Source organism: Ornithorhynchus anatinus, chromosome 9 (genome assembly GCF_004115215.2).
Source record: "Ornithorhynchus anatinus isolate Pmale09 chromosome 9, mOrnAna1.pri.v4, whole genome shotgun sequence".
NCBI classification, from domain to species: domain Eukaryota; kingdom Metazoa; phylum Chordata; class Mammalia; order Monotremata; family Ornithorhynchidae; genus Ornithorhynchus; species Ornithorhynchus anatinus.
The window spans coordinates 57067667-57078696 of record NC_041736.1 but is presented as its reverse complement, the minus strand read 5'-3'; the positions used below and the strand labels follow the sequence as shown (position 1 = coordinate 57078696).

The 11030-nt window shown below is 43.7% G+C and overlaps 1 protein-coding gene across 2 annotated transcripts in view; it reads right to left on the bottom strand.

The window, feature by feature from the left end:
- Window positions 1-198: 198 nt before the first annotated feature.
- PPP4R3B (protein phosphatase 4 regulatory subunit 3B) overlaps window positions 199-11030 on the bottom strand; it is a 50397-nt gene continuing 39565 nt past the window's right edge. The window contains exons 11-16 of one of the 2 annotated variants that reach the window (XM_029071597.1): window positions 10238-10396; window positions 8865-9034; window positions 7273-7412; window positions 6654-6817; window positions 4443-4645; window positions 199-2963 (exon numbers count right to left, since the gene is read on the bottom strand). In XM_029071597.1, the coding sequence (XP_028927430.1) occupies window positions 2868-2963; window positions 4443-4645; window positions 6654-6817; window positions 7273-7412; window positions 8865-9034; window positions 10238-10396 (932 nt within the window). In that variant the 3' untranslated portion in view covers window positions 199-2867. Of the gene's footprint in view, window positions 2964-4442; window positions 4646-6653; window positions 6839-7272; window positions 7413-8864; window positions 9035-10237; window positions 10397-11030 lie in introns of both variants that reach the window. The other variant, XM_029071596.2, reaches the window with a different exon arrangement.

The following is an 11030-nucleotide window of genomic DNA, read 5'->3' as shown; positions in this document are numbered from 1 at the left end:
TGAGCTCGTTATGGGCAGGAACGTGGCTGTTGTACTCTCCAAAAAGCGCTTCGCACACAGTAAGTGTTCAATAAATACGATCGATTGGTTGATTGAACAGAGTTGGTAGACACATGCCCGGATATTATTCTGTCTCTCCATCTTCTCAGCCCTATTGACTGATGGAAAAAATGGGTGATTAACACACACAGATCAGTCTATATTTCAGGTAACTTTTTATTAAAATAGTATTTATAACCGATACATGTTGGCAGACGGAATTTTAAAAAACCTAGAAGGGCCCCAGGCATTTGAATGAGGGCTTTCTCTTGCTCCATTAATCCAGTCAGGGTGCACATGAGTGGAGGAGATAACTTAAGTCTGCCTGAGGGAGGTGACTCTCGACTCTGAGGGGAAGGGAAGTGTCCTCGTCGTTGCCTCCAAGGGATTTTAAAAAGTCTTGAGCGTCAGGGTGGGTGTAATACGGCAATTCGGGAAACATTCACATTTCTGCTATAGAAAAAGGCTCCTGTGGTGGCGTGAATGTTCTTAAAGCTCATGGCAGTTCTTCAGAAAGGAAAGTTGAAGAGCATTGTAGGTAATACGGAAAAGACAACACTTAGTACCAGAACTTTCTTTTCGGCTCGGCTCGTCAGGAATCACCACCACCGCGTGGGTGAGGGGCCCTGGAGGGAAAGATGCCGACGTCAACACCCTTGGGCTCCTCCATCTGTCACACGGGGAGGTCATCTAGCTTTAAGGACGAAAGAGGAAGTGCCTCGGTGGAGCGCCACACACGAGGTGGGGGGGAGAGTACGCTCGGGCTACGGATACACCCGCTCTATCAGTCGAATTCATCCCGAGTCACGCCCTGTGGGGTGGAGGGTCCCTTTAAAGCCCTTAGTTGCGAGGGTGAGGGGGCAGCCCCATTCTCGAATGCCTGGAGCCCGATGGGGACAAAGGGATTGGATTTCCCACCCACTGTCATTCGTCAGTCAGAACGCCCAATTCACAACTGTACCTCGGTCTGGCTTCCTAGGTGGGCGGAACGCTTGCATTCTGGCGGTAGAGGACCTGGTGGTGTAGAATCACTGTTAACCTTATGAAGCATTTTATTGGCTTATTAAAGATACTCTAAAAATGGCCACATCTCAAAACTGAGTTAACTTACCATGTACAACAAACCAAACAAAAGCAATAATTATGGAATTACAGGGTCACATTTTAATTCCTGAATTTTACAGTTCAGCATTAATATCACCACATGTATACAAATGGTGTAAAACAAGTACAGTGGTATTTTTAATACAAAATAAACTTCTGTTTTATGGAAAAACTATACTTCATATCTACACAGACAGCCCATCTTTTCCAAACAATAGCTAAAATTAAAATTAACTACAAAATCTCCAAAACAGGGAAACTGCTTCAGTTTAAACTATTCCAGGAAAAATGGACCCATAACACATTACAAGGGCGATCTAGATGTGGTGGATTGCAGCTGGTTTTGTCATTTTTGAGCTTTGATCGTTGCTAAACACGTTACTTGTGGTTTGGGGTCAATCTTCTGACTTCGGTGTGATCTCAGATCATAGATGGGCAAACTAACATTAAAATATTTACACTGGACTCGCTGCTCTTTGAAAATAAAACCTCTCGACTGTTTGCCTCGGTGAATTTTTTTTTTTTTTTTTTTGCTTTCAGACAGGTACATGGAATGTGCTTTTACTCTTTAAAAAAGCAGCTTTCATAGTACAACCTTGCTTAGAAAAGGCTCATGTGCTGCATGCTGATTTGTCTTGAATTCAGCCAGGTGTTTTTTGGTACTTCCGTCTTGGTCCAAAATGACTTGGGGGTGGGTGTGAGGGAGGGAGAGGAGAAAGGGGTTGTTAAATGCCACTTTACTTCAGGACTACTTAAAAAACGGGTGTTTTCTTTTTGGTGAGCGTTTGTTAGTGTTTCCCATCGGTCAATGACACATTTTAAACTGGCATGGCGAAAATATCTCCGCCGCTCAGGAGAGAGACCGCTTCACTAACCAAGCAGAAGGGGATGTGAGACAGCAGTGTCTTCTGTAGACGCTTGCCGTTCTGTGCAGTTTGAGACCCTGCGCTAGCCATGGCCATTTCTGGAGAATTCCCACGTTGGAAGCGACCGACCCTTGGCCTCAGCACCTCTGGAAGTGCTGGCTAAAGAAAAAAAGCAGTTACGGGTCCATTTTGGATCTAGCTTGCTTCTGTCTGCAAAGTACATGCACTGACCAAACCCCGGCGGGCTGAAAAGAGAGGGCACCTCCTTCTGAGCACCTGGGGGTGGGGAGGGGCACCTGGACCTTGGTGATCTGGATAAGATGGTCCCCAAAGGTGGAACTGCAGTTTGCACCTAGCAGTCTGGTTTCCCTCTGTTTGTTTTAAAAGAGGCAACGGGGTAAAAGAACACCATAGCCAGCACCGTTACAAAAGGAAGATTATTGGGTTTGCAATCGAAGCTTCACGAGAGTTTCGAGTTCTGACGCATTCCAGGGGAAACCCTGCGATATTAAAATGGTTTTATACTGACCTTTTCCCTCCCCAACCCTCCCGAAACCTGAGACTTTCCTTGCTGAGAAGCTGTCCTCCAGGTTCTGATTACCGACCCACCCTTTTGGGGACAGCCTCGATGGCGGACTCCTTAATGACTAGAAAGAGATGAAGTTCCCTGGAAGCCTGGTGTTGACAGAACTAAATCTTTCTAGCTGGTACACTGAGTGTCTTTTGCTACTCCTCGTATATTATTGTATATGTTCAAGGGAGAAAGCTTTCTGATTCAGACTTTTTAGCTCATTGAACAGTTGCAGCATTTTTTTTTTGTAAGACCCCCTGTTACGAGCGTTCCCCTGAAAAAAGTCTTTATGAGCCGAGACGAGGTCTTTTCCTCGGGGACGTCTCTTCCTCCTCCTCTTCCTCTTCGTCGTCTGGATAATCCACTAGGCCCACGAGACTGCCCTGTTGACACAAACAAATCCCCGTTGGAGCGGTGCAGCTTGGAGGGAAGGACGGGGAGGGAGAGGAGGCAGGTCCTACCCCGGATGAGGAGCCCGAGCTCTGGAGCCGCTGGCCACCTCGGCTCCCCTCTGGAGGTCACCAGGAGGGGTGGGGGGGGTGGATCCAGTGGGATATGGGGAGGGTAAAAGTCCCAGCTCCAAGCCGGAGCAGATTGTGGATAGCAGGGGCGGTGGAGCCTTGAGCCCCGATTTCTGCAGCTCCTCCAGGTCCGCAGACCACTGGGCCTTTGGGGTTTCCAGTGCGGCCGCAGCTGCCACCAGCCCCGGGGTAGCTCTCGGGACCGACGCGGGACTAGATATCCTGGAGCCAGCCTCGGTGCCATGCCAATTGAGGGTGCTTGATGCCACCTGCCCCAGGCTGCATCTCGGCGGGTAGAAAAAGCCATTATATGCTGAGGTTCAAAGGGGGCAGTTAGACTGAGGCTGTTGCCTCACTTTAACTCTGTTAGCTATGAGTTTAGGTTTAACAAACATAGTTCAGAGTGGCTAACCCTCCCCATTTCCTTGAAAAATCATGGAAAATCTCTGTACTGACACTCCAATGACAAGAAAATTTACTGACAACCTTGCAAAACATGCTGGAGAACTACTACTCTGCTCCGGAAATAGAATAATAATAATGACGGTATTTGTTAAGCGCTTACTATGTGCCCAGCACTGTTCTAAGCGCTGGGGTAGATACAGGGTAATCAGGTTGACCCACGTGGGGGTCACGGTCTTAATCCCCATTTTACAGATGAGGTAACTGAGGCACAGAGAATTCCAGTGACTTGCCCAAAGTCACACAGCTGAACCTATCAATGAGGCAGTTATATCGAATACCTTTTGCAAAAAGATTTGCAGATTCAGGAATGGCTGAGTTCTAGCCCTTATCGGGTTAGAAGGCTAATCACATCTGATCTTCTCAAACCGTAAGCTCCTTGTGGGCAATGGACGTGCCTACCAATCTGTTTCGATGTTGTACTCTCCCAAGAATTTGGAACACAGCTCTGAACGCAGTAATCTTTCAATAAATACAATTAACTGACCAAAAAGTGTTCTAATTCTGATTCTGCCACTTGCCTGCTGTGGGCAAGTCACAACTTCTAGTGCATCAGTTTCCTCTTCTGTACAATGATGATTAAATACTTGTTCTCCCTCCTACTTAGACTGTGAGCCCCAGTAGATGACAGGGACTGTGTGTGTGAGACCTGATTACCTTATATCACCCCCACTGCAAAATACAGTGCAGGGCAAAAGTAAGCACTTAACGCATTCCACAATCATTATTATTATTCTCATTTCTCCATTATTAATGAATAATTATTATGTATAAGCGGGCAGGGTCCACTTCAGAGGGTCACCTCAGCCCCCTCATGGTATAAAATGCTCTGCACACAGTGCGTACTCATTTCATACAGCAGATAGACAGATTGCTCACCTTAGTGGCTGTAACTGATGCCGTCAAGTTGGTGTTTTTGGAAGAGGATCCGTTGGAACTTGCTGGTGGTGTCTGAGCGGTGACTGATTTACTGTTTGTACTGTTGGCTCCATTTGCAGCACTGGCAGAATGCGAAAAAGTGAATTTAAAGCCTCCTGTGGATGTCCTTTTAGGAAGATTCTCTTTGTCTTCACTTTCTTTCGCTGAAGGGAAAGTGAGATTTTGAACACCCATCAGCGAATGTTTTGAAAAAGAATTTTTTTTTTTTTTTACAGCTATTGAACCTTCTTCATCACGGCCCTCTCTTCTGGCAAGCTGGTTCCACTGGTCCCAAAGCAACTTCCTAATGATTTGAAGCGGGTGTAATCCAAGAAGCCACAGAATCACTGGCAGAGTCGAGTGGAGGCAGGAAGATAGGAGAGGAGGAATGGGTTTGCTCCTTTGCTCCTGCCTGCTGCCCTCGGCAAGGAGCTATCAGATATCGACTTGAGGAGGCCTGGGTAGCACAAAGCTTGTGCAGGGGAAAACTTCACAGCAGTGGGAATTCAAATAGAAGAGTGAACTCACATCAGCAATCACACCATTTGGGGTGCCAGCTTGTAACACGCTGAAATATGGGGTTCTATGGCTCCTCCAAAGAGTCTTCCCTGACCAATCTCTCATTTCCCCATCCTAGTCTCTCTCCCTTCTGCACTGCCTAGGCACTTAAGCACTTTGTTACCCTGCCCCAGAGTTTACATTCTGCTTTTCCCCTTCTCCGTAATTGATTTTTAAGTCCGTCTTCGCCACCTGTAAGTCTACTGCAGTTTACTCACCCAAGCATTTAGAACACTGCTCTGCACATTGCAAGCACTTAATAAATACCACCGATTGATCCACTGACTGATGCTCGGGCCACGGTAGCTCGGGAATACTACTTTGAGTTCTAGCAGTTGGCCGGGCATCACAATCAGGTTGCTTTTGGACTTTTTCTAAAGACTTAAGGGCCTCCTCAAAAGTTGTGCATACTAAGAGTTTGACCTCATAAGGGCTCACTTATAAGGGCTCTTGCAGTGCCTGAAGGAAATTCACCTTTGGTTCTCGCATAACTCATCCTTCCTATATTTACATGGACTCTTCGATGCTCGGATAACCGCAAAACGCAACACAAAACCGAGCTGGGATTTATAGGCTAAATTTAGGAGGCAGAGCCGTGGGTGCCCAGTTGTGCAAAGTGTCCTGGGAGTAAAAAAAAGAAAGGTCTCGGGATTCTGCGCAGGGCTTGACAATGCAGTCCTACTCTGGTGTCACGGAAAATCTATTAATTACTCTGGAATTCCTCAGTGGAAGGTTGTCTTCTGGAACAAGTCAAGTAATCTTTATTTGGAAAGGCTTCAAAATAGATTTGTCTGGATCATACCACATTAAGGGATTTGGAAGACAAAGTACTCCTGCGTGGGACCCAGCCTAGAAATTTGAGACCTCATCCATTTCATGTCAGGACCACGATGTCTCCTGGTTTCTGGTCTGAACTATGACCCGAAGTGGTCTATGACATCGCAGCTGTGGCTATTGGTTCCAGGAGGAGGGGCTGCTTCTTCGCCTTTCCTCGACTTCTGATTATGTTGGTCCCTGGGGCCTTGCTGTCAGACTTTACCTGCAAGTGCAGCCCGGAGAGGACTTTGGGCACCCTTTGAGGGGAGGAAGGGTGTTTGCTTTCCCACATAGAAGCAGCGTAGCTTAGTGGAAAGAGCATGGGCCTGGGAATCGGGGGACCTGGGTTCTACTCCTGGCTCTGCCTCCTGTCTGCTGTGTGACCTTGAGCAAGTCCCTTCACTTCTCTGAGCCCCAGTTACCTCATCTATAAAACAGGGATTTAGACTGTGAGTCCTATGTGGGACAGAGACTGTGTCCAACCTGATTATCCTGCATCTACCCCAGAACTTAGTACAGTGTCTGGTAAGCACTTAAATACCATAAAAAAAAAAGTATGGCCTGCTTGCTCTAGAAAAAATGACTCAGTGGGGAAAGTGGTAAGATTAGGAATGAGGGGGGTGGTTATTCATTCATTCAATAATATTTACTGAGCGCTTACTATATGCAGAGTACTGTACTAAGCACTTGGAATACCCTCAACACTATTTCCATCTCAGAGGTCCACAGACCTGGTCCATGCTCAATATTAAAGAACTGGGATGCCACCCTGCAACAAGACAATAAGGTGCTTAGTACCTTTTTTAGTTTCCATAAACTTCTCATAACTATCTGGGAAATCATCCTCTGGCTTGGATTTTTCCACCGGTGGTACAACAGCTTCACCTTCTTCCTCCTCATCTTCATTGAACCACATTTCTTCATCCTCTTCCAATGCTCTCGCATCTCTGCGAAATCTGTTGCTACGCAATATAGATGGTACACTGTAAGAGATATATCACAGGGTCTCAAGTTCTGTTGTCGGCATAGCGAGGCAGAAGTAATCATAAATGTGGAACCATGAGGAGTTGCGATAGTCTGGGTCGAAATTTCAGGACTCATTTGTAATTCCACATTGATGAAGACAACAAATAAAGTAGCCCAGAAATACATCTGGGTTTCAACTACACTGAATACCCTGGAGATATACAGGGTGGTTGTTGTCAGAGTCCAAAATAGGACCACTCTCTGCAAACTCGATTGATTCCACGGAAAAAGAGCAAGCATTCCTCACCCGCTCCTGTCTCTCACCAGCCAAAATGATGAAAAAGTGTGGGAATGGGAAATCCTGGGGGAACTTCTAGGAATACCCAAAATAGAGATCAATTGGGGATCTGACTTTGTTTCGGGTTTGAATTTCAATACATATAAACAATACCTGTTCAGTTTCTGATTTTGTCTGTCTTTTTCTTGTTCATATTTAGTCTTCAATCCTTTGAATGTCTGAACATATTCAATCGATTCAAGTGCCTTATAAAAGTTTTCAACTATATGTGCAGTAAGGGACTTGATATCTTCCTGTATAAGCATAAAATAATATTGACATCTCTTATAAATAGTGCAATATAAATATTTTTTTTCTTCCAGAAAAGATGTGCCACAATGCTCCATACAAACATGGAACTCAAGCCTGTGGAACGCTTTTAAATTTTATTTGTTCACCCTATGAGAACATCTGCAGGCAAAAAGGATCTTTTTTTGGAGACTTCACTGCTTAGTCCTTTATTCATTTCCATCCTCTACTCTTATGTTACATTTTCTTCTTGAACAACTATGGGCATGGACAAAGCCTTATTTACAAAGAATGTCGCTGTTGTGAATGGACAAACTATGGAGTTAACTATTTACTTAGACCACCATGTGGGATTTGATACATTATTTTAGTTAAGGAAAAAGGAGCCTTGGGGTAATAACTACTTCACAGAGACAACTCCTCCTGAATTCCATTTTATGGTTTGAAAGAACAAACACGAAAAAACCCAGGACAAAGCCTGTACCCAAAATGTAAGAAAAGAAAGGATTTGAAAATTTAGTAGCTATTAGGTTGGAGACAGGAAGTACCCAGAACCTTTCTCAGAAGACATTCCAGAAGTCCATTTAAAAAATTTGTTTTTTCAAACACAAATTTCATGAGGCATCTGAATTACGACATGAGCTAAGAAACAAGCTAGTGGTCCAGAATGTGGGACCTGGAGAGCAGTGGCCATTTCTGCAGGGACTGCGTCTGATTACTGTTGTACTGTACTCTCCCAAGTGCTTAATACAGGGCTCTGAACACATAAGCGCTCAATAAATATGACTGAATGGGTGAGGGGCAACAGGAAATGCCCCTGGCAGTGCCTAGTTTGGCTTGTGATAACTGGGAGAGGCTTCCCAACTTCTTGTCCCAAATCATTCTCAGAGGACGCAATTTCAGAAAGACTAAAATGACCTCAGCAGAATAAATTTTTCAAGAAAAAGAATTCAGAATGAGAACAAAAATGCTTTCCCTGTCATGTCCTTAATGATGACATGCATGTTTAGTACACAATTCCTTATTTGTTTTCAGCAGCAAAAACAGCCCCCCAGCACTTGAATATATCTCTAATACAAACCACCTTAAATAAAGACTGGCTTCAACTTGGCAATTTCCAAATATGACACTGGGATGGGAGCAAATAGCAAAAAACATTTAACACTGGTCAGACATAAGATGCCTGTTGATCCCATTTGATGAAAAAGAGAAAATTACTCTATATTCTCTATTACTCTATGCTCAAATGCTGTTCACACACTGATATTTCGACCAACCAGAAAACAGATAATTCTGATTCAGAGATGAAAACAAATTACACTCACGGCAATGGAAGACTATGAAAGAGTTTGGGCTGTGCCATCAACAAAGGCCTATTTTTTTTTGAAAGTACTATATCCCACCCCAGCCCAAATCTGGTTCTGAAATCTTTTATTTGAAAAAAGATGCAAGCTTACCACTCGTATGAATTCAAATAGTTCAATTACAGCTGAATTCAGCAGATTGTACCGAGTTCCATTATCAAGAAGGGCATTTATAACTGGCTCAAAAAGGTTTCCCTTAGTGATATACCGGTTATAAAACTCATCTTTTAGACCAATTATCCTCCTCATGAAGCGAAGGGCACCTATTAAAAAAGACAAATAAAAACCTCAAAAAACTAAAATGATGTTCTTACTTTATGTGGTCAAAACACATTGGGAACACCAACTAAATTTCCTGAATCCTCTATCCAAAAAATAGACTTTTCAGTAATTGGCAATGAAAAGGGACAGGAACGAACAGTGGGAGAAATAAAGAGTGAGCTCTTAGCTGGGCCTAAGAAAGGAAAATCGATGATTAACCATATTCATGATCACTGACTTGTTAGTCAGCTAATGTGGAAGGGATGTGCTTGTTCACAGTTTGTCAATGAACGGTGGAACAGCATTCAATTTTACCTAGCTGTGCAATGACATCCTCTTGGCTTGCCTATGGGTTGGTCAAGGAGACTGCCTGATTGACAGTTGCTGCCAAATGGGTTTGGGAAGGAAGGCGCTGATGGAGGTGACAAGAGGGGAAGGAAGGGTGGGAAGTTGAAAGGTTACCATAATAATAATAATAATGTTGGTATTTGTTAAGCGCTTACTATGTGCAGAGCACTGTTCTAAGCGCTGGGGTAAACACAGGGGAATCAGGTTGTCCCACGTGGGGCTCACAGTCTTCATCCCCATTTTACAGATGAGGGAACTGAGGCACAGAGAAGTTAAGTGACTTGCCCACAGTCACACAGCTGACAAGTGGCAGAGCTGGGATTCGAACTCATGAGTCCTGACTCCAAAGCCCATGCTCTTTCCACTGCACCACGCTGCTTCTACCACATAGACCTAACTGACACCATGGTTCTCTGGGTGGGCTCAGAGGCAGGAATGGTGGTCTGTGACTCCACGACCCCCTCTTCTACCCACTGCAATCCCTGCTCCTGTAAGGTGGGTTCTAAATGCCAGGCTTACTCTGTATAGATCTGGGCCCAAACCATCTTCCTTCACAAGACAATTCCCTTCCAAAATCACATCCCATGAAGAAACTATTCACATGGGGCTTGAACTACGGAGTCTATTGAAAAAACCCAACATAGTCTCAAAAACATTTAAACCATCTGGTCATTCTGAACACCAGTACAGGATCCACTATAGCACACCGATACCTGTGTTAATAGGAAATATTGGTAACAAGGGTAATTGCCACAATTAGTTTTTTAAAATTGTATTCAATGCTAAGGAAATCTGTTTAAAAGAAAAAAGAACAGATTTCTTTTCATCCACATCATCACAGATCTATTGCTACTTACACAAGGCCAGAAAAGTGTGCTTTGAATTCATTAGGACCAAGACTCGTCTTAGCAAATCCTTGTTCATGATATAATTTTTGATGTGATATGTGTGGTGTTCCACACAAAATGTTAGTAGCTCCAAAATTAAGGCAAGCAGCTGTGCTGTTTGATAGTTATCTACAAAAATAAGAACATGAATTAGCCACATTAAAATACCATTTTGCCTACACCTCAACAATTCTTGTAAGTTAACAATGAATCTTTCAACAAAATATTTCAGCCAGGAATTAAAGTGCAAATTTACAACTGGTTAATGTCATTTGTCTGAATTTTTATACTTGTCAAGCAGGTTGTGATTTTCTCCCAATAAACAGGCGGTTGCAAAACCCTCCTAAAGCGATACCCTTTTTTTCCTCAAATTATTTTACATAAATCATTTAGAACCATTCCCACTTTTACATTAGAAAATTCATAACGAAAACTGAAGCCCACATAAAGTCCATATGCTCTTTATAGGGATCGCAACTACTGACTGTTATACTGTACTTTCCCAAGCACTTAGTACAGTACGTTGCACACAGTAAGTATTCAATAAGTACCACTGGTTGATTACATAAAGATAAGGAAAATGAGACACTAAGTTACTTTATTCAGATATACTTGCACTATGATTAAATCCTATTCTTCCTACTATTTGCTGTCTTCTCCCGACTCCCCCCCACCCAGTTAAGATTGCATACTCTTCAAGGGTGGGAAATATGTCTTGCTGCTGTTGCTCTTTATCACCTCTTAGTACAATGTTTCACTAAGC